Genomic DNA, 23,175 nt, shown 5'->3' on the forward strand with positions numbered 1-23,175 from the left:
TTCGCTTTCTCCTTGCCCATCTGTTGGGCATATGCAGTGAGACTGGGCTCACAGGTGCTAAGGCAGGTTGGCTGGCAGAAGACAAAATTCCTTGCCCTCACCTTTAGTTTTAATGAGGAGGTTGGGGGGGAGGAGAGCGGTTCGAGGAAGAGAGTGAGTGCCGGTGTGTCTGTGTGGAGGTCAGTGAACACAACTTGGGAGTCTGGTCTGTCTTTTCACTGTGGAGTCGGGGATTGAGCTCACCTCAGACAGTGATCTAGCACACACTTGAGCTGCCGTCTGGCCCCAGGGAATCTTTGGTCCCTTGGGGAAGTTGGGATATCTGTTCATAATTGCTCAGGCCTGCCTGAGTTTGAATCCTAGAATCCCAAGCTGCCCTGACATCAGGCAGTGGGATCCCTAAGATACTTCTTGGCTATGTGGGGCCCCTGGGAAACTGGATCAGTGTCTGGCCGTGTTGTATGTCTCCACACTGTACCTGCAGTCCCATGCAGGCTGCCACTGAGAGATGCTACCACCCTTCTTCATTTCTAGTGTTTTCCTTGGGTGTGAGGACAAGGGCCTATCATGTAGCTACAGGATAACTAAAGAAATAAATGGGCCTGTTGTTCTTCTTTTGAGTACTGCTCATTCTGATTGTCCTAAGCTGCAGAACCTCTACCTGGCCCGAGAGCAGGCTGTCCCCCAAGCCTCATGGAGGAGCGCCACCCCTGCCCCTAATCTGGTCTCTGTTGCATCCCAGGTTGAGACAGATCCTGAGCTTGGGGCCGATCAGGAGGCCTTTACTGCCTTGGAAGTTCCCAGCACTGAGGAAATGCCTTCAGACCCAGAATCTCCAGAAGTTCTGGAAACACAGCTTCATGTCCCCAAGGGGCTGCTGGGGGTGGACAGCCCAGTTGATGTGGTGGACTTTGTGGAGCCCGAGGGCACTGAGGACCTTAAGGCCCTGAGTAGTGAGGAGGAGGAAGAGGAAGGAGCCACTCAGGAGCCTGAGAGCCTTCTGCCACCCTCAGTGCTGGACCAGGCCAGTGTCATAGCTGAACGGTTTGCCAGTAGCTTCTCCCGGCGGAGCAGCCTGGCAATGGAGGATGGCAAGTCCAGTGGCCTCGGGACACCGCGGCTTATCAGCCGGAGCAGCAGTGTGCTCAGCCTGGAGGGCAGTGAGAAGGGCCTAGCTCGATGGGGCAGCACTGGGGACGCTCTCAGTAACCCACCCGCCCCAGAAGTGGTCATCAGTGCAGACACGGTCCCAGACAATGGCCCTTCTGTCAATGGGACAGAATCTCCAAACTCAGGCTCAGGCTGCCCCACGGAACCGGACAGACCTTCCTGCAAGAAAAAGGAATCAGCATTGTCTACCCGAGACCGGCAGCTGCTGGACAAAATTAGGAACTACTATGAAAATGCAGAGCACCATGACGCAGGCTTCAGCATCCGTCGGCGGGAGAGCCTCTCCTACATCCCTAAAGGGTTGGTACGCAGCTCTGTGTCCAGGTTCAACAGCCTTCCCAAGCCAGATTCGGAGCCAGTGGCTCCAGTTGGGTACAAGAGGCAGGGGAGTTCTCGGCCAGCCTCGTGGGCCTTGTTTGACCTCCCAGGGCCCAGCCAGTCAGGCGCAGGGGACCCAGCTCCTGTCACAGATGCTGAGTTCCGCCCATCTTCAGAAATTGTGAAGATGTGGGAGGAAATGGAGTCTTCAGAGAGAAGTCCACGGACAGGGCCTGGCCAGAGCCAGGCCAATGGCTTTGAGCTACAAGAGCCACTGTTCATCTTGGAGGAGCATGAGCTGGGGGCCATCACTGAAGAGTCTGCCGTGGCCTCTCCGGAAAGCGCCTCTCCCACTGAGCAGCCCAGCCCGGCCCGCCTGGCCAGGGAGCTGAAAGAGTTGGTGAAAGAGTTGAGCAGCGGGGTCCAGGGGGAGCTGGTTACCCCACTGCATCCCCGGATTGTGCAGCTCTCCCATGTGATGGACAGCCATATGAGCGAGCGCGTCAAGAACAAGGTCTACCAGCTGGCCCGCCAGTACAGCCTCCGGATTAAGAACATCAAGGCAGCTAGGCCACCGCTGCAGTGGGATAAAGCAACTGCTGACCAAGATGAGCAGATCCCCACCATCTCTGGCCTGTCAGAGGAGGAAGCTGGAGAGCTGTCAGGGGACAAAGGTATGATGGGGATAGGATGCCTAAGGGTAGAAAAACCAGTCAGAATCAGTGCTTGGGGTGGGGGAGATAACCTCTAAAGAGGCCTTGCCACCAGAGGGCTGGACCCAAGGTACCGTGTGAGCTTTGGCAACCTGTTTTGCACTCTGAGGCCCATCCTGTACCATGATCAAAGCCTCAGCCTGCCTCTTCCCCCTTCCCCTCTCCCTCTACCTTCCCCTCCTCCTCCCCAGCACTTCCAGTTGAGCAGAGAGAGCTAGGAGAAATTGCCAGGGACTCATTCCTTACTGAGGTGAGAGCAGAGGGGTAAAATGGGATTTTTTTCCTGTATGCTCTGGTCCCCCCATGCAGCTGAAGATGGTTCCCATCTCTCCCTGGTTCCATCTTCCTTCACAGTGGTTCATGTGGCTTGCACTCTCTCTCTCCCCCCAGCCAGGAGGAAGCCTGCACTGTCCCTCCTCAGCTGTGAGCAGCTAATGGCTCAGGAGCATGGCACCTCCAAATCTTCCTCTGCTGCGGACACCTCCCCACGCCGCTTCTCCCTCAGCCCTTCCGCACTCAGCCCAAGAACCGCCTCCTCCCCCGGTTCTCGTCCCTCCGCTCGGAGCCCCCTCAGCCCCTTCGACACGGAGACCTTCAACTGGCCTGATGTCCGAGAGCTCTGCTCCAAGTACACATCCCACGACAAGGCTGCCCAAGCCGAGAGCAACTGGCCACGTGGCCTGCTGGTCAACCGGAGCCGATCCTTGCCTGAGAACATAGTAGAGCCTCCTGTGTCTGGCAAGGTGGGCCGCTGCTGCAGCATGAACACGAAGAGGCCCCAGGGAGGTGGGGAGGCCTCCCACCCACCACCTCCTGACCCTCCTTCCCAAAGCAGCCTGAATGGAGGTGACTCCCTGTATATCACTGCAGACCTTACCCTGGAGAACAACCAGCGAGTGATTGTCATGGAGAAGGGGCCCCATCGTAGCTCCACCATGGGGCTGGAGGAGGGCGGCGGGAAGGAGCGAAGTTTACCAGTGGTTTTGCAGGAACAAGGCCAGGGTTTCCAGGAGTGTGCAGAGTACCAGCCCAAGGAAGGAGGGGGTCCCAGGGACCCAGCAGACACAAACAAGCAGGGTAGAGTGAGAAACCTGAGGGAGAAATTCCAGGCCTTGAACTCTGTGGGTTGACTGACTCCTGAAGGCGAGAACAGCCACCTCGTGGACTGGTGTGCTTCTGCCAGGCCTGGCTCACTAAGCCTGTTCCTCCATTCTTCTGGACGAGTGGTTTAGGGCACTTGTGTGGACGTACCTGCTACCTGTGCTGGAACACCCTCACCTCCCCAGGGAGGTCCTAGGATAACTTTCCTTGGCCCAGATGAGCCACTTACCTTGTAAATACCCCTCTGATAAGAAGCCAAATATTTTATTTAAACTTACTCTGCCCAAGGAGAGCAAGCACTGCCCTGGCTTCTCTCACTGGCCGGCCACTGCCTGGCTGAAGGCCCAAGGGAAGATCTAGGAAGCAGCCGGGGCAGGCTTTGCTCTTTACCTGCCTTTTCTTAGGACCTAGGCAGGAATGAGGCCAGTAATTTATTGCTTTCAATCCTGTGGGTTTTGTGAGTATGTATGTATGTATGCATGTATGTATGTATGTATGTGTATGAGCGTGTGTGCACAAGTCCTGTAAAGAATGTAACAGACTTAGTTCAGGTACTCTCGAAGGTTGTCTTGCTGGCCCTGTGGTTGTTGCTGATGTACACACATTTCATTATTTGTCAATGGTGCAATAACCACTGCTGACCATCCAACCAACCTGTGTGTGGTCTCCTTCCCGGGGTTCACTGTGGGGAGGATTATTCATGGGTCAAGGGACATGAGATGCTCACGCATGTCTGGGGTACAGAGTGTGAGGTGGGAACTCTGTTCTCTGCTACGTCTGCTTCTGCCCTGCTCTGTCCTGTCTGGGGTGGGAATCTCACATGGGAGCCTTTAGCTCTTCTCCCAAGGACAAAGTTGTACTATAAGCGTTGGAGCTGCCAGAGGCAAGCGGAACACCTCAGATAAGCAGGAGTTTCTAGTGCCCAATGCCTTTTACTCATTTCTCCCTCTCCAGCACCCAGGAAGGAGCAGGGATCCCAAGTCTGAGGGTTAGCACTGTGCTGCAGTGGTTTGCAGTGTTGTAAGAGTACACATGCATTCTGTTAGGGTGCACCCTGTTTCCACAGCATCCACAGAAGTGTCTGGCCGCAGAGGGCCAGGAATGCCCCATTTCTGGGTGAGCTCTTTTCTCCATGGAAGGCCAGCCTTACTTTGGTTTGTTTTGTCTGAGGCCGGAAAGGAAGGGACTGTAGGGCCCTGGTGATTAATAGCGCAGTCTCTCGAGTATGTCTGCAAGCCTGCAGAATGAAGATCTGAGGATCTTCCAACCTGGGAGGATGGATTGAATCTGAACATGGGTTCATCAAGTCCCAGTGGTAGTCCCAGGGCATTCGCCCATGTCCTATTCATTGCTCTGAGTCTTCGGTGACCACTTTCACAGTTACTGAGAAGCCAGCTACTGGTTCTGAGCAGGCCAAGCCCAGGATATAACACCTGGTAGCAGCCATAAAAGCACTAGATGGGTGACTCAGTGGTGTTGTCTCAGGCTTGCTGTCAGCTAGCTGGGTCACCCAACTCTGTTCTTTCCTCATCTACAGATCGAAGGCTGGATGAGTCAGTTTCTCACACTCAATGATGACATCCAGGCGTGGAGCCTGGGCAGTTGTAGTTAATGCTTTCTAATGATCCTCATAACCACTGACTAGGTGTACCTGGGAACCTTGGACAGGGACAATTGCTTTTACAGCACCTATTAGAATTATCTGAGGGGCCTCTGAAACCTGACAGCCCTGAGTCCCGCACAGGCCAAACAGCCCTGAAAGTGGATCCCAGGACAGACTAGGGATCAGGCTCCTGCACCCTGAAGTTAACAGCATGAACAGTGATTGCTTAGAAACTACTTTGATCTAGAGCTTCCTTGGGGTCTCAGACTGTGTCTAAGCCCATGGATACCAACAGAGTCACCCCATAATACTCTCAGGAACAAACCAAAGTCTAGCTGTCCCTCTGTTTCCATGGTGCCTGCCCTCTGAAGTCCACTTCAAAGCAGCACAAGGCTAGTCAAATAAGAAACAGAAACAAACACAGAGTATTATTGATTTATTAGAAAAACTAGTAAATGGGACTCCTCTGTGGAAGTACATTTGAGCGGGTGGAGGACAAGGCCCAGCCAGCCCCAGACGGCATGATCTGTGCCCAACAGGGTTGTATTCCTCTGCAGTCTCCTCCTCTTGTGTCCTCCCTGAGCTTGCTTGTCCAAGGGACCAAGCCAAGTGGCCTGCTGGCCTCTTCCTCCTCTGAATCTGCCTCCTCTTGCTGAGGGAGGATGGAGATCCAGGACCAGCCTAGGGGACCTGTTGCCCTCCAGTAGACAGGAAGGTGGGGTCGGGGAGGGAATGGCACCTACACAGACTTCTGTTAGTGGAGGCAGTGGAGGTGGGGTGGGAGGATCCCAGGACCCTCTGTTCCTCCTCAGCCTGTCTGCCTAGGCCCAGGACAAAGGGGAACTACCTGACCATGCCCACAGAGCCTCCTCCAACTGCCCTGGGGAGGAAGCTTGTTATGCTGGTGTGGACTGGAGCTGTGTTAACCCAGTTTGGGAGTACTGTCAAGGAAGACCACAAAGTAGAAAATACCAGGAGGAAAGTCAGCCTCACCAGGGCACCAGGAGAGCCAGCCCTGCAGTGCAGTTCCCCCAAAGCTGGCTACCCGCAGAGTCAATGCAGTAAGATGCGTGCCTTGGGGCCTGTGTGATCAGGCTGGGAGCTGTGGAGGGCTGCTTGTGGTGGTAGGTATTGTGCAGCTTACTAATCCATGTAATCCTTTGGGGGGGGGGGTGAAGTTCTAGCTCTTCCATTGGAGCCTTCTCTTTCTTGGCTTTGTGGAATTACCAGAAATTTCCCGCTTCAGGTGCTACATGGGTACATGTAGAGGGGAAATGTGAACCCTCATCCCTTGGTCTCTGCTCCCCCTCCCGCCCCCAAAGACTAGAGCAGGGGAACTGCCTGAGGGAACTGCTTGCCACCTAATGCTTCAGCAAGAACTTGCGTCCTTCCCCAGAGATAGACATACCGTCCAGTGCACCGTGGCTTTTATTAGCAGGGTGCAGATGCTTCCCTGTCTACTGCTTTGGTTTCTCCAGCTGTAGAAAGAGCATGGTGCTGACTATGCTCCCCGTAGAAGAAGGGGCCTCTAGGGTCCTATACACTGAGGCCAAGTAAAGATGCTGTGGAGATGAGGAAGTCAGGCCCCGATGGCCAAGGTCTTCCCTTTAGTGGTTGTCGTCTACTGGAGTTGCATTCATACTCACATGTTGGGGGTAACATGCAACTGAATTACATCTGCCTGCTCAACAACGAGGGAGTCTGGGGAGGCCTAGTAACTGGATGCTTACCATTGAGCCTTACCCACAGGGAAGGCAATAAAAACTGGCTGTGAGCCCTGGGGACACAGATGGTCTCCTGGGTGAAAAGGCCTGTTGCCTCAACTCCACCTAACTCCATCTGCCACGATGTGATGCCTAGCAGAGAAAGGTCTCCAGGACCAGGGGTCCTGTTCTTAATAGGCATGGAAAGCACTCCCTAGGGATAGGCTGCAGAGCCCCTTTTTATGCTTGGAAAGGGGGTGGTAGACGCTTGATCTCTTTACCGTGTGATTCCCAGAATCTAAGACTAGGCCTGCAAAAGCCAGTCAAAATGGGTCACACCTTTTTATGACTATGACCCCAACATCGATCCCTGTGTTCCAGGGCTAATTGTGTCACGCCTGCATTTGTCACCCCTAGGCAATAAACAGCCCTGTGTCCAGCCACTGGCCTGCTGCAGGGATGGGGGGAGCACATGGGCATTTAGCTTTGAGATACTTTCCTGCAGGACCTGGATACTCAGCTTACCCTGGCCACATACTGCTGGTTTGGTTGCAGCTGGGAGTGGGGAAAAGCCACAGTACAGACGCTGAGCTTTAAGCAGTGTTGGGACCTGTCCATCCCCCTGCGGCAGAGGCCTTAGCCCTAAAAGGCTCTAGCCAGGGTCTCCAAATGAGTGGTATGAGGGCTTCTGCTCCTAATACTCTCCTGGCCTAGGAGGAGCAGAGGGCGCCATCGGGAGGAAGAGCAGGAAGCTCATTACTCAGGACTTACCAAGCCTCTTGGGGGTGTGAGAAGGAAAAAAGAGACCCCGAGGAAAGAGTCCCATTTCTGAGGGAGCCCAGCAGGGAGGAGGCTGGCAGTACTCAGTTTGAAACCCCTTATTGTTCCCTTGGTACCCCACCACCCCCTTGCCCAGAGCTGGGGCTCTGAAGGCCCTCCCTTCTGCCCCCTAAGGGGCAGGGCAACCATTGCTAATATCCCTTTTCCTTTTCCTGGCTGATAGTGGTCGGTGACCCCTAGGGCAGTTGCTGTGGTAGTGGGCAGTGCTGGAGGAACCCCACCAGGCTTCCCAGCTTGTTGGGGGCAGGAAGAGGAGAGTATATGCCTTACAGAACCCAGAACCGTTTCTAGCCCCAAAGGAGCTGGACCTCCTGTCCCTGGAGCCCAGCCAGCCGCATGGGGTGGGGGATTTGGAGGGCCGTTGGCAGGCATTGGGAAGGCCAGGCAGGCAAGGCAGTTATTGCAATGCAGTGTGGGCCCTGGGGCTGGCCCAGCAACTTGAGCAGGCAGGCTGCAGGCAGTGGGTGGCAGGCAGGAGGAGGACTGGCCACTGCAGAGGTCGAGGCCATGGGCTCCTGGTCCTTGCATGTCCTGATGCACACTGCAATGCTGCCTGACTGGCCCCACCCACAGGGGCCCCCAGCTGCTACTTCTTTTTGGGGAAGAAGCTAAACCTCTTCTCCTTATCCTTCTTGCCGAGGCTGGCATCAGGACCGGCAAGGGAAGGCAGAGGCAGGCTCTGTGCCTTGACACGGATGCTCTGAGACTCGTTGATGGCAGTGCTCATGCCCTGTAGCCACGACAGCATCTCCTCCTGTGGGGTGGAAATATCAGGGAGTCTAGAGGGGCACAGCCCTCCTAGGGCCATGGAGGGATGGGTGTGTTTCCCATTGCTCTGTTCTGAGGAAACACAGATGAGTGTCAGGTTTCCACCCACCCCATTGGTAGCCTCCTCAGAGTTAGGCCACCTGTACTTACCTCATCCTTGCCATGGAAGAGCCACTCACTGCCATTGCTTAACCTAGGAAGACAAAGGGTTCTGTGTTGTGTACTATCTCTGGACGTCTTTGCGTGGGCATAGAGCTAGCCATTATCCTACAGCCTCCGTGTAGGATATCCATGTCCCTCTAGACCATGAATCTTTTAGTTGAAAATATCCGAGGAACAGGAGGAACAGTACCAACTTGGGGCTGAGCTACAGTGGGTCTACTTGACCATTAATGCTCCATCAAGCCATCAGAACAGAGGTTCAAAAGGTGAACGGCTGAGGCAGAGGTGCTGGGCGGCAAAGCTCACCTCAGCTTAAATACATGCTTCCTCTTCTTATAGTTGACAGCGATCTCACAGATGGCATGCCTCAGGGCGAGGGGCTCCTCTCCATGGTAGGGTACCCCGAGGGCCAGGTTTTTAGCATCCTTGTAGAAGGTCAGCTGGCTGTTCCTGAGCACGCAGTACAGGTTGTTCCAGGACCTGCAACAATATGGACAGGCATGTCACCTGTGGTCCTGATGCACTGGCTCACACCAGCTCCTACAGCTTTGCAGCTAGTTTGCATTGCACCATGTGGGGGGGGGCTGGATAAAGAACATTCTGTTGTTTAAAAATGAGGGGAAATTAAAAACCATCTGCATGTCATTTCACTACCAGAAGGTAACTATTGTTCACATATTGTGTGTCCTAGTGTTTGTTCTGTTCACATTTTCATCTCACTGAGATAACTAAAATTAGATTATACCATATATTGCTCTCTCTCTCTCTCTCTCTGCTGGGAATCGAGCCCAGGTCCGAACATCTATCACTGAGCTACATGCCCAGCCTTCCATATCCAATTTTATATTTGGCTTTTAAGCGTAACACTATGCCATGGGCATTTCTTCATAATCTCACTATTATTTAAAAATAACTGCATAGCTATATGGTATCCTATTATTGTTGGATCTTATAATAGTGAAACACTTATCTAAAATTTAATAGCAATGTGATAAATATTTCTTTTTCTTTTTTTTTAAGCCTAAGAACCTATATTTACTGAAAATGTTCCTTTATCACGAGGGGCGATTGCTTTCCTTTTTGGTGGTACTGGGGGTTGAACCCAGGGCCGCAGGCAAATGCTAGCAAGTGCTCTACCATTGAGCTATATATAGCTCTACTCTCAGTCCTGAACATTCATATGCACATATGCACATTTCTTTCTTTCTTTTTCTTTTTCTTTTTTTTTTTTTTTTATGCTAGTAATTCTAGTTTGTTTGGTGTTCTTTTTTTTTTTTTTTTTAAATGTTTCCTTTTTTTGAGATAGGATCTCACCCTGTAGTCCTGGTTGGCCTGGAACTCATTATGTGGACCAGGCTTGCCTTGAACCCACAAAGATACACACTGCTTTTGCCTTAAAGGCAAGTGCCACTTTTGTGACTGAGTGCGGTGTGTGTTCATGGGTGCAGGTGTCCTTGGAGGCCAGAAGAGGGCATCAGATCCCCTGAAGTGGAGTTACTGGTGGTTGTGAGGCAGGCACTAGGAAATAATCTTGAGTTCTTAACTGCTAGCCATCTCTCCAAGGTCCCTCCCCCTTTTTTGATGCTGGATTAGAACTCAGGGCCTTGAACATGCTAAACAAATGCTTCACTTAAGAGTTACATCCCTAGTCACAGTTTAGTTATTTAAATTTTACAGTGCTGGGGACTCAACCCACATACTAGGTAAATGCTATGATTGTGATCATTTCTTGAAGCAGAATTTTAAACCATTCCTTTATTCTTTGCATATTTGATATATCAGTGAGCAGAATTAAACAAGGCTTTTTGTTTTGATTACACACACACACACACACACTCACACGGTGTACTCAGTATAATGCCTTAGCCCTTTTCTGTTGTTTGTGCTTGTGTTTTGAGCCAGGATCTCAAGTATGTTCTAGACTGTCCTTGAGTTTGATAGTTACAGGCACACATGATTCCGTCCTATCATTTAAGAAAAGAAAAAAAAAGGGGGGGGGGATAAAAAAACCCCAACAACAACAACAAAAAAAACCCCAAAAACCCAAAACCCTCAAACACCATATTTCTGCAAGTCTGGGCTCATCTCCATGCTTGTGTTTGGAGCTCCTGAGCTCATGACAGGCTTGCCCGAGCTCCTCTGCTGAATGGAGCATGCTGCTGCAGTTTCATGGTACAGACCAGGGAGACGCGCTCAGCTTCTCCTGTGTCTGATCCTCCTCCCCATGTCTGTCTGTCTTTTGAGGGCAGGTGGGGAGCAAAGAGGGCACAGAGTGAAGGAGAGAAAACTCGACTCGGATGAAGTGGCTGCAGAGCCCATTTTACCAAGCCCTGTTCTCTGACTGAGTTCAAGGACCTTCCGCCTGCAGTAAGGCCGCGGCTAAGAAGCCACAGTCCAGCAGATACTTAACCTCTCTGGGGCACTATTTCCCCATCTGGAAAATGGAAACAGCAGAGGTAAAGATCTGACCAGTCCTATTAGAATGCCAAGCATATAGGAGGCACCTGATAAGTGTTAGTTTCCCCTTTCCCATGGACTCCACACAGCTGAATCTCTTCAGGGCCTTCTGTTCCCTTTTTATATTGAAATAGCTTTGTTGAGTCCCTTGGGGCTCTGGAGAAAACACTGGCTTCTACCTCCGGGTGCTGGCTGTTTCCTTGTCTCTGGTACTCTCCACCTGAGCCTTCTGCCACAGGGTGCTAGCTCAGACCCTGTAATGCTGCTAAAGAGGACAAGGCCCCAGGGACCCCAGGCAGAAGCAGAACATGGCTGGCTCTGTGTCATAAAAGGATGCCACCTTTGTAATAGCACTGGAGGGACCCGCAGCAGGCATCCAGGTCTTTCATGTCCCCTAATCATCTCCCATATTGCAGCAAGGAAAGTGAACTCCAGATGGGTACAAGAGAGGCTTGTCAAGACCATATTGTCAGCACCAAGACTTCCTGTGGCCCACCCCTGTGATAACCGGCCAGCGCTCACCATGGGCATACTCTGTACCAGGCACAGCATCCAGTGTAAAAAGGCCTGCTGTTGTCACCATCCATCCCCTTTCCATTTTACAAATGGGGAACCTAACGGGATTCGGATGGTCTTTGATGAAGTCACAGTATTTGTACTCAGAACAAAAATCAAGGTAGCCATTTCCTATGGTGCCAAGCAATGCACAGGGGCAGTCAAAGGCTCAGGGCTGCTCTCCCCAGCGTACACCAATGTCACCAGAGCTCTGCTGGTGGAGTGACCCTGGAGTTGCTCGGTCTCCCCAGTGGCCTTCCCCAACACACCTGTTAGAGGCCTTCTTGTTGGGCCCCTCTAGGTCGTGCTTTCTGCCCAGGTACCCCTCCATCTGCACAGTGTGCCCGAGGTCCCGCTGGGCTGGCAGCGTCGTGGGCTCATCACCCTCACTCAGGGGCGTGTCCAGGACCTTAAAGAGGGGCTCTGTGGCAGGCCTTTCATCCCCAACGGATTTCTCCTGCTCCTCCTTGTGGTGTCCTGGCAGGGGTGGTGGCTGCAGGTTCTCAGGCCATGTCCCTCTTTCTTCCCTCTGCGCAGGGGCACAAGAGAGGAGCACGTCTTCATGAGGGTCCAGGCACTTTCTACCTGAGCCTACTGCTCTTCTGCCACAAGCTGCTGGGCCCATTCTGACTCTCCTAGAACACTTGGTGGCGGGTTCCTACTCATTTCCCTGGTCTCTGGCTCCAATTCCCCTAGCCTCACAGCGGAGCAACCCCATCTCCATCGTAATTGACAAGAGGGTTGTTAGAGGAGGCAGAGGGGTCTGACTGGTTTTCAGGGCTATGGCCAAGCTCTCTAAGGCCTGCTCCATGCCCTAACCCTGCTTCCTCCAGATAGTTCCAACCTCAAGACACTGTAGGGCTGTGGAAATATTTGGTCTGCAGAAAGGGCTGCTGTGCAGACATTACAAGCCACCTGGATGAGAGTGTTGAGGGAACTCTTCCAAAACCTTTACTTTGTAACCAAGGCCCTAAGTCTCCCTCACCTTGTACTACTCTGGATCTTAGCCCAACAGCTGAGAAGTAATCCCCTCACCCTATTATAAAACAAATGGAGTCTCTTTTGACTCTGGCAAGCCCTCTCCTATCACCTGGTGGGAACTTGTTAGATAGGGCAGGAGCCCCTAGCTGTCACTGGCTGCTTGTCTTGTGGAAGTGATGTGATGTTTACCTCTGTGTGTGGGGTCCCTGCAGACCAAGCCAAGGAAAGGAAGCAGCCTCTTGCTGTGGGAATCAGGGGCCGATGGAAAAGAGAAGGGACATCCTGTTTCCTAGCTGGGCATCTCATACAAGGCCTCGCTGACCTGCCCTTGTCCTTAAGGCGGCAGCAGCTAGCCTTCCATTGCCAAGTGAGGCAAGACCAATAGAAAGGCCTTCTAAATGGATCCCAAAGAAGGGAGTTTCACTTGGGCCATGGGGCTAGTGCATCATCCCTGTGGCTGACTGTGGGACAGTGTCCCCAGCAGGCATTTTGGAAATCTGAGGAGTTAAGGCCATGGACACGATGACCTAGAGGACCAGAGTTACCCAGGCAGTAAAGCGACCGCTCTGGAGTCTGCTCTGTTCTTGTCCTTCCTACACTAGCAACTGACTGCAGGTTCAGAAGAACATTGGAGAGGAGCAGGGAGGAGTTAGAAAAGAACGGGCCATGTTCTTTTCATTGGGAGCTTAGCCTTTCCCTATCCTGAAGCCGAAGGTGGAGGGAGGCCACAGGTACCACAGTGGACATGAGGCTGAAGTTTTAAGCTAAAACTGGGTAATTTTAACAGCTGCAATGCCTGGGCTTTGCCTGGGGTGGCGCTGTGGAATGCCAAGTGGGGGAAGTTCAAAGGTAGTGGGGAGAGGACAGGAGAGGCTGTGTGTGTGTGTGTGTGTGTGTGTGTGTGTGTGTGAGAGCGCGCGCGCGCCCTCCCTATTAAGTAGGGGTCTGATAAGATTTCATTCAAAGAAAGGGAAACCCGGCTGGAAGCATTGGGAAACCACTGACCAAACATTTTTATATATAATGAGGAAAACGGTGCTCAGGTTAAAGACTTTTGGGATGTCGTGTAGCTAATGGGCACGCAAAGTAATCAGGAGGATATACTGCAGACCGGGCAGCCTGCATTTTATTCCATTTCCTTTCCTTTGTTAGAATTCCTTGAGGCTTGTGGCCAGGCCACTATTCTCTATGTGTGCTGAAGAATTTATATCTCAGAGCATGTGGCATGAGCCAGCAATGGCCCCAAGGCTCCGAAGCTCCCCCCCCCCCCCCCCCGCAATGCCTGTGCTGTTACTTTCAAGCGAGCAGAGAGAGCAGGAGTGGCAGGGATGGAACCTGAAGCTTCAGTGTGGAGTCCTGTGGCCCCAGTGTAGCCTGCCTTCTGCCTTGGACATAAAGTTCCGGAGGCAATCACCAACACAGAAAGGCCTACCTCTCAGGCCCAGACTCAAGCCTAGTGGGACTTTCTTACCCTCCGGAGAGGGGACTTTGTCTAGAGGGTGAAAGTGTGAGCCAGTACCTCTCACTTCCTTGTCTGGGCTCTCTTAGAGATAACCCAGGAGGGGCTGGATGTCTGGGAGCAGATGCCACACAGGTGCAGGGATGGAAGCCACCAGCCCGTCACAAGCTGCCTTCGGCTGGCCCTCTCCCAGCCTCTGCCCTCCTGCATTCGCTTCCTATGCTTTTAATGTCACCCCTTTCCCATCTTTCAGAAACTAGCCTTTGAAAATCAAGGTAGATTCAGCTAGGCCTGACTTCCTCCTGCTGCATCCTGGGCAGAGACTGGCCAAGACTGGAGCGGGGTGTTCTGAACATACTTGGCTGGGTTACAAGTTAGCTTTGAAACACGGGGGTTTCCAGTATATGCAAAGATTTCTTCTCTAGTTTTGCTTTCGGAGTGGATTAGAGTGCATCCTGCCTCCAACTCCACACAAAGGACAAGACCTGAGAGGGAGGAACCAAAAATAAGGGTGGGGTGGAGGGCTTTGGCTCTGGAAGTCCTCAGATCCCTCCTGGACCCAGGAGATGCACTGTGGAAGAAGGCGGGCTGGGAGGAAGGCGCATGCGGGAGAGGGTACAGAGAGTGGGAAGGCTCTGGGGACCTTCCTTCTCTTCAGCTCCCAGGGAAGCCCATGCCCCACTGTATACCCACACCCTTTCTAGTGCCCAAAGTCTACTGCTGGGTCAGATAGAGTCTGTCCCTGGGAATCCATGTAAGGGTCAGGAGAGGAGCCAGCAAATCACTAAGCCTCCCTGATACTGTCTGTTTGTAGGGTGGCACTTTATGGGTAACTTGAAGATCTTCAGAGTAAGAGTATCTGCAAATGTTGGCTGCTATGATCTTAACCCCTCCCGGCTCCACTGAGATGTTGTGGCCAGTGCCTGAGTGGCCAATGAGAGACCATCTCAAATACTCCTTTGCCTCAAGTATGGGGTTTTCAAGATGCCCCAGCTGACTCCTCAATCTTAGCTGCATGCTGGCAGGCAAGGTCTTACCCACTACATCCTCTAATGTTTTCAGTTGGAATAGTCCATGGCTCTAGGCAGGAACAGAGAGGGGCACTGGTAAACAGGTAAAGCCCTTCAGGGCAGCTCAGATTCACCCCAAGCTCACAGAGCTTAGAGATGAAGATGAGGAGAAGGTTCCTCCTTTGAAGGCAAAGGCAGAAGTCAGTAGACAGGGCTGAGGTCAGCAATGTTCCTTGGTGGAGGGTCTGGGAATTCACGCTAGGAGTTTTACAAAGATCTCACAACTTGGCGAAGACTCAGAGGGTCAGTTTACCTAGCCTTTATCTCCATGGTCAGAAGGAAAGTCAGTGCTTAGAAATCTACTCCTGGGGTTCCGACCAGCTCTGCATGTGGTGTGCCTGAAGCACGGAGCATGGCTGTAGAAGTCTTTACTTTGGAATTCATAAGAGATTAGGAATTCCCCTGGGGCCTTTTACTTGCAGCTGTGCCCCAAGGAGGAGGGGAATGTAGGTAGAGTCCCCAATGAAGCCCTTATTAGGAAAGCTGGAGGTGGCAGGGACAGATGGAACCCCCATGGGAAGCTAGAGGACAGTCTTAAAACCTTTGGGGGCTGAGGTCTTGGGGAATGACTGAGTCAACCAGTCCTGCCAGAGACCAGAAACTGGGTTCTAGATAGTCCAGGGAATATCTGGGCCCAAACAGTTAATGGAGTCAGGGCAATGGTCCACAACATTGCTTCTCTGCCTGATAAAAGGCCTTGCACATTTGTAACATAGGCATCATAGGACCTTGGGCTAGGTCTAGGCATGCTGGAGGGTCAGGGAACCAAAGGAGCCAAGTGGCTTGGCCAGAGACCCACCCATTCCCTGGGCTGCCCAGGCATATCGCCAAACCTGCCATGAATGAATTGGAGGCGTGCAGTATCCCTGAACGAGTCACTGTCCCTTTTTAGGCTGGAGGATACATCAAGGATTTCCCAGAGAACAGCTGGATGATGACCCCATCCAACAGTGGGACCAGAGGTCAGGTTGTCAGATGGCTGGGACAGAAGGACCAATCTTGCCCAGGTCCCAAGGTAAATAAACTAGGAAAGAGACAGGAAGAGGTGGCGTTTCTCTTGTTCTCCCTCCAAGCATGCAGCGGACTAGGGGAGAGAACTACTGTGCCCTCAGGCAGAGGAACTGGTAGAAAGTGTCTGGAGGAGATGCTGGGTATGGCTTGGAGTTGCTTTGCATCCAGCAGAGGTGCACATGTTAAGGACTGGCAGGTTCTGCATAGGCACGGATAGAGGAAGCTAGCAGAGCCTCCAGTGACCTCCCTGAATCAGCCAGCAGGCCTTGATTATCAGGAAAACTCAGCTTCTGCATCACTGAGGGGTGTCCATCATAGGATATCACCCAGAGGCGTGGGAGACAGTCTAAAGGAGAATGCTCGAGCTTCCTGGAAGAAATTCTGGGTGTCGGACTTGGAGGTGGTGAAAAGTGTCTAGATCCTAGTGGGGGCAAGCACGAAGAGTAGGACTGCAATATGAGGAGGTACCATCTGCAGTGGAGGCTGGTTCGGTTCGATGATGCTGAAGATCAGCGAATCACTCCCTGGGATCATGTCAAAGGAAGGCATTATGTGAAGAAAAGACACCCAGAAGAGCCTTGTAGGGCCTTACGGGATTGCAGCCAAACAAGGAGAGGCCCCAGGCTCCTGATGCCAGGGAAAAAGCCACCTGAGTCTTGGAATCTTGACAGAGCTTTGCAAAGTCAAGCAAGTCACACAAACTTGGCTTTTTAAGCATCACTGCCTTGCTGGGAAGCCTGGTTGGGTCAGGAAGTAGACAAAGGAGTGGGATCTTCCCCCACAGAAGTGGGAAAGTGAAGAACAGGTTAAGTTTTTCTGGGGACTGACTTGAAGATGCATTTCCAGGGTCAGCCAGCAGGCGGCATGTGGGGACTGCACACAGCCATTACCTCTGGGCCAAATTATCCTGGTTCAGGATCAGAGTCTTCCCAAAGTTCTGAAGATGCTCAGTGAATTAAGATGCAAAGAAGCCCCTACTGACAGCGTTTCCTCTCTAAAGTTAATGTTGGTGAGAACCAGAGTGGGAGGATGAGCCTCGGAAGAGATTGCTCGACATTAGCAGTGTGGTGTAATGTAAATTCCACAACTGGAACATATGTAGATGGCATCTCAAGGGTAGAGGTCTCCAGTCTGGTTGGTGTCTAAGGCCTTGGTAAGGTTACAGTCCATACAAGGGACAGTTCTTCTAAAAGATAAAGGGCTGGGGACAGGGTGATGGGACCTGAATGACCACGTGCTAAGTGCCAGCTTTTCCACGTGCCCCCTCTTTTGCAAGTTTCACAGCCTCTGTCTTACAGATGGGGAGAGCCAAGAGTTCAGGGGAACCCTCCCCACAGCCACATATCTTAACAGTGGAAGGTGGAAGGTACAGGTCTGCCTGGCTCCGAACACAATGCTCTCTACTCAGTCCAGATTTGTTTACATGTGTACAATACTCTCTCTATCTCTCTCTCTCTCTCTCTCTCTCTCTCTCTCTGTGTGTGTGTGTGTGTGTGTGTAGTATTATGACTCCTGAAGAAAATACCACCCGATGGGGTTCCTAGTCTAAGTGAGACGTGCCCAGCTTATATGTGGCCAATTTGTTAAGGTGGTGTTACCACATTCAGGCTACACTAGCAGGAGCTGGAAACAGGGTTTGTGCTACATAGGATACCCCACTAAATTCCTTAGGCAACAAAACAGTACCAGGTGGTGGAGGGTGAATGGAGCCACTTAAACAGGGTATTTACTCTCCTCAGTGTCTGATGTCTTGGCTCCTAGGCTCTGGGGGAGAAGGGTTGTCTAGACGGTTTGTAAAGGCTGTTTGAAGATAGCTGTTTGCAAGAGGAGAAAAAGAATCAGCTTGCTGAGTTGAAAGCAGCCAAAGAGATGGAAACTTGGGATAGACAGAGATGGCTACCCATCCCACAGGAGAAAGGAGGGGCTGTGCGAACGGGAAGTGTAAGAAAAGGCCAGCTGGGGCAGTTAGCAAGCAACCCCATGGATGGCAGGCCAGGAGATACTGAGGGCTCAGAAGTGGCTCAATACTATAGTCCTGGGGCCAGCTGTCTGCACTAACCACTGGGAAGCTCAGGCAAGGTGGAGGGAATATGGTACAGATCACTGGACAAAGCAAAAGGAAGTGTGAAGGCTGTTTGCAGGCTCCTATGGGACACGGGAGGAGGAGACCTGGTCCATTGCCACCAGAGGAGAGTGAGGCTTCTTCAGGGGTGATTTTTCACCAGGCCTGTCACCTGTGTTAATATTAGAGAAGCCGGTGGCTGCTAGACTTCCTAGCGACGTGGACCTCAGCAATAACTAAGGCACTAGCATCCGAGTAGCCAGTTTCCTACCAACTCCTAAGGCACTACCAAATGTTAACTGAGTCTCATTCTGAGTCTGTCACTGTCTGGGACACTGGGACACATAGCTAGATAAAGGGAATTCGGGGGGAGAGGGGCCAGGCATTGGCATCTGGCATAGCAAAGGGAAAGCTGGGCACACCCAGCTGTGGGTGAATGTGCAGGGGAGCAGGTTTCTCCAGCGAGCCAGGGCACAGTTCCAGACTGCAGGCAGAGACGCCCTTGCCACGCAGACTCAGGCATCCTGGAGAGACAGAAACACGCCCAAGTTTGGGGCAAAGCTGACGTTTGTTCCAGGCTGAGACTGCCCATTTGGAACAAACAGGATTTGCATCTGCTGCAAAATGTCTGAAAAAGTTGCTGTTTGGGGGTGGGGAGGGGCAAGCACTGGGAAAGCTGTTCAGGCAAGAAGAAACACAGTGGCTGTTCCACACCCACAGCATTCACCAACGTCAGAGCCTCACTGGAGGCTGCCGATTGAAGCTCTGGGCTGATGGGGAGGCTGCTGCTGGGGGCAGCCATGCTGAAGCTGACAGCCTTTACACAAAGGTGGCCATGGACCCCCATTCCCAGTCCCCCACAAGTCCCTGGGTACCGCCCCTCTCATTCGAAGTGCTGGCTATTTCCCAAAGCTTCTGAGGCAACGGAAGGAAGAGACAAAGATCAGAGAGATTCAGATCACCCCATCAGCTCAGCCTTAGTCCCAGGGGAGTCGGCTGTGTTGCCAATCTTGGGAGGTCACACTTAAAAGTGATGTCCGTGAACTGCCCTTGGGTAAGATTCTTCTCTGATAGCCTGCTGAAGCCTGACCATGAATAGCACCCATAAGGCCACTCTCTGGAGTGGCCTTCATTCCCAGGCTCCCCCTGCACTGCACAGTGGGTCTAGCCTGGGAACCTGGAGGCAGGAAGGAGATGCTGGTGCCAAACAGAGGAGACTGTTTCTTGTCATAGCTCCTGAGAGCATCCATGACTTTAAGGAGTGTCATTCACGTCATCGCAGTAACCCCAAAGGGGCAGTGCAGGTGTGTAGGAAGAGGTCTTGAGCTTGGGGAAACTCACATCCTCAATGCCATGACAGCCCGCCTTCCTCCCTCCTAGGAGAAAAACATCTCCCCACAAACACTGCACTGGGGGCAATGCCTGGAAGATGAAGAACACTCAGGCAGGCCCCCAGGCCTTTCTGAGGAGAAGGATGTCTGCCCCTTTCCAGAATGTTCCATGCATTATTCTCTGGGCGGACACACACAGAAGCTACTAGGCCCCCCTCAAACAGGGACAAGGGCAAATGTCCTACCCGTGACCTCTTCTTTCCCACCCTGGCCTCACACTATCTGCTGGGGCCTCAGAGTTAGGAGCAGATGGCAGGAAACATGAGAGTCACTCCCCCAGCTCCCCCCTTGAAGTGCTACATCGCATCGCTGACACATGGGAATGTAGATGTTCTGCAACCCTACAAAGGGACCTTTATAAGGCAAGAGACTTGGAGGGGGAGGGCTCCAAACCTACATAGAGCGTTCCAACAGAACCAAAGACACAGACCCGTTCATTCTGACTTCAAGTCCTGCTCCTTCTGATAACTTGCCTTTGGCCTGGCTTCACACTTACCCGTGGGGAGGGTCTGGGTTTTACCAGAATGCACTCTAACATGCAGAGGCGAGGGACAGCAGTGGCTTTGCAGTGATGGTTTGGCAGCTCAGTCATTCCATGTACACACAGGAAGGGAAAGACTGGATTGGGGCCCACAGAGTGCTGCCCTGTGGGATGCACTATCCAGACAGGGCAAGGGTGCTTGCTCCACTCCCGTTCATGACTCCAGCAGGAAGCGACATGCATTAGTAAGGGCTTTTACACGAAGCAATGTGGCATGTGTCTATACTACAGGACCCAACACCAGACTGCACAGACAGGACCAGCAGGAGAGCCATGGCACCCCAGGCCTATTCATGAGAAGGCGCAGCAGACAGCTGAACCTTCCTGTGATGGGCCAGAGGTTCTGTTAAGGGCAGTGGGCATGGGAGAAGCGCTCAGAAACTGGGCTGGGCTCCATCCTTTCTCATATCAAAGATGATCTGGAGTTAGGTCCTCCCCTCCCCGTGCTTCTTAAAGACTTGGAAAGAAGCTGCACCAGGAAGTCTGTCTCCAGGAGACCCTGGTGTTCATTTGATTAGCCATCTGGTTGCTTTCTGGTACAGACATGGGCTGCTTTCCCATTTGGTGAGTGGCTGGCTCCTCAGCAAGGGTCTCCCGTATGGGCTCACTCCTCCCCCAGAGAAACACTCAGATTTAAGCAAATTTTATTCCTCCCAACCCAGTGATATTCAAGTGTTGGATGGAGGTGGCTCAGGTGCACATGTAGTTACTCTTGCACAAACGTACACGTACACGATAGACAATGGTGTTGAGATGCTCAGGTGGTCATGAAGCCCACACACCGGGGACACCACGGCATGCAGACACACAGGGATGCAGGGCAGAAGCGCGGGTGGAGGCAGAAGGCAGGAGGCAGGGACAGCTCCAGCCCTTGTCCACAGTCCATGTCAGCCCCTGGAGTTCTCTTTCTCCCTCTGGTGGGAGTGGGGTGAGCGTGGGGATGGGGTCAGGGGAGTTGGTGATGGGAAAAGGGAGCTGGAAGACAGTCTACCACAGACAGGGTGATGGGAAAGGCAGCAGGATCTTCAGAGGTAAGTCTTCCAGCAGAGCCCAATAGTGCCCTCTGCTGAGCATGATGGGCTAATACATCTTAGAAAAGGAGACCAAAGGAACTGAGGAGTGTGTGTGTGTGTGTGTGTGTGTGTGTGTGTGTGTGCGCGCGCGTGCATGCATGTGCACATAGGGAGGTATATGCATCTTTTAGGAGTGGTCCAAGTAAGCAGAAGTTCCCACCGAGGACGCTAATCTTTCTAAATCCCTACTCAGGTTATTCACAATCACCCAGGCACTGGGAGAGGGGTACACAAAGTATCTGCTGCTCCTGTGCTCCCCAAAGACACATGCCACAGGGATCCATGCACTGATGCAAATCACATGTGGATACTTGCTTTCTCCTCAGCCAGCTACTCCCCATCGCATTTCCCCAGTCTGAGACAGAGCTGCCCAGGCTCCCTGAACAGACTCTCAGGGGCCAAAAGGACCTGCTCTGGGTAAGAGCCTAAGGCTGTAATCCCAGGCCTCTGGAAGCAATTTTTCTTTAAACCACTCAGATAAGGTTCTGACTCACTGTTCTATAATTTGGGGGGCTTCCCTGCAGCGCTAAAAGCTCTGGGTGAGGTTCTCTTCCACACTTGCAGGACTCAAATGTAACCATCTCCATAGTCAAAATATATGATCCATAGCTAAGGGGGGGATGGGCTCTGCCTAGAAAGAAGAAATCTTCTAGAAGGGTGGATATCCACACTTTGTTGCATGAAATGTGACTCAGGCAGGATGAGGCAGTCTGTTGGTCCATGTGCCTGTGTACATGTATGTGCCAGCATGTATATGAAGGGGGCACTGTGCTGAGGATGGAATTTGAAGGAAAATGGGGAGGGACCATGTACCAAAAGGATTCACCTCTGTATAAAGTGTTTCCCCTGTGCTGATGGTGATGTATTGACCCCATAGAATTTATTAGACTACATAAAGGCAAACTTGTAGACTCATGCAGGTGGGCTGGCTTCTGGGTTGGAAGGAGAGGACTTAGTTAAAAATTAAAATCTAAGTATAAAAGTAGACTGATCTAAAGGAGAGGCTCCTAAAGGGCAGGATGAGGCTGGGGACCAGGCAGCCCACCCTGTCCTCGCCTTCCTTCTGCCCTGGCTGAGTCTAGATGGGGTGACCAGGCTCTGGCAGCAGCGACTCCCAGGAACTAGACAGGCGGGACATGAAACTGACCGGGGACGTTCTCTCAGTGGTTGCAGGGTGGACCCGGGGAGCCTCGCCAGCTGTCTCGCCTTCCTCCTCTTGAGGCCTAAGGAAGACACAATCCCTCTTTAGTGACAGGCATCTGCTTCCAAGGCCTGGTTTTCTCTGGCTCTCTACCCACTGGGAGCTCAGAGCATGTACAGGGCATAGTCCTTGGCTCTCCTTCCCAGAGGTGCTCAGTAAGGACGTGCCCCAAGGCTCCATGGGAAAAGTAAAGATAAATACTTCAGAATTAGATGAATTCCATTCCAGACAGCTTAAGGGCAGTGTCCAGGGAGTTCCTAAAGGAGAGGTTGGCCTAGCAACAGCCACTGATAGCTACCCCTTCCTTTCTGTATGGGGTTTCAGGCTTCTGTGCCTGTCGCAACACAACTCTCAAGCTCCGTACATTCTGTGTTGTGTTGACAGGGCACTCAGAGAGGTCACATGACAGCTGCTGATCAGTAGCTTCCTTTTCCTTCTCCCCAGTCACCCCCTTTACAGCATGCTTGCCTCCTCGTGCACAGGCATACAATGCTGACACTCACCCGGGTTCCTCTATGGGTCTGTCTGGAGTCTGGCGTTCCTTAAGCTCAAGCTGGGGGTGGAAAAGATAAGGCGGTCAGAGCAGTCGCATAGGGCAGCTACAGTCTCAGATGATCTGAGTTTGCATCCTTTGTCTTTGGTGTCTATGCACCAGTCCTTTCTTGTACCTGTCCACCCTCTGACACCAGCCCAAGTACATGACCACTGGCTGGAGAGTGAGTATCTTGGAACAGCCCATCCCAATAGCTGCAGCCTTCCCAGCCCCCCAGATGACCTCAGCTCACCGTGGTGGGCTTCTCCAGGGCAGCAAAGCGCTCTGCCCAGCTCGCTGTGGATTTCTCGAAAGCTTCATGCCTCTTGATGAGTTTTTCCACGCTGTCCACTGTGTGCCCAAAGTCCCGGCTGGCCAGGTAGGGCTCCTGGGCAATCAGCCACGCCTCCGCCACAGAGGCATCCCTCGAGAACTGGCACACTTCCAGCACTGCCATGAGAACA

General features: G+C 52.4%; 2 protein-coding genes across 6 annotated transcripts in view; one reads left to right on the forward strand and one right to left on the reverse strand.

Moving 5' to 3' along the window:
* Positions 1-3,955, forward strand: part of Plekhg3 (pleckstrin homology and RhoGEF domain containing G3) — a 41,784-nt gene extending 37,829 nt beyond the window's left edge. For all 4 annotated transcript variants that reach the window (XM_051196016.1, XM_051196015.1, XM_051196017.1 and 1 more), the window contains 2 exons: positions 743-2,162; positions 2,592-3,955. In XM_051196016.1, the coding sequence (XP_051051973.1) occupies positions 743-2,162; positions 2,592-3,331 (2,160 nt within the window). In that variant the 3' untranslated portion in view covers positions 3,332-3,955. The remainder of the gene's footprint in view (positions 1-742; positions 2,163-2,591) is intronic.
* Positions 3,956-7,410: 3,455 nt separating this feature from the next.
* The window catches only part of Sptb (spectrin beta, erythrocytic), a 119,258-nt gene continuing 103,493 nt past the window's right edge, over positions 7,411-23,175 (reverse strand). For both annotated transcript variants that reach the window (XM_051196013.1, XM_051196014.1), the window contains exons 30-36: positions 22,965-23,161; positions 22,683-22,732; positions 22,126-22,201; positions 11,660-11,919; positions 8,685-8,858; positions 8,367-8,409; positions 7,411-8,202 (exon numbers count right to left, since the gene is read on the reverse strand). In XM_051196013.1, coding sequence (XP_051051970.1) covers positions 8,035-8,202; positions 8,367-8,409; positions 8,685-8,858; positions 11,660-11,919; positions 22,126-22,201; positions 22,683-22,732; positions 22,965-23,161 — 968 coding nt within the window. In that variant the 3' untranslated portion in view covers positions 7,411-8,034. The remainder of the gene's footprint in view (positions 8,203-8,366; positions 8,410-8,684; positions 8,859-11,659; positions 11,920-22,125; positions 22,202-22,682; positions 22,733-22,964; positions 23,162-23,175) is intronic.

Source organism: Phodopus roborovskii, unplaced genomic scaffold (genome assembly GCF_943737965.1).
Source record: "Phodopus roborovskii unplaced genomic scaffold, PHOROB, whole genome shotgun sequence".
NCBI classification, from domain to species: domain Eukaryota; kingdom Metazoa; phylum Chordata; class Mammalia; order Rodentia; family Cricetidae; genus Phodopus; species Phodopus roborovskii.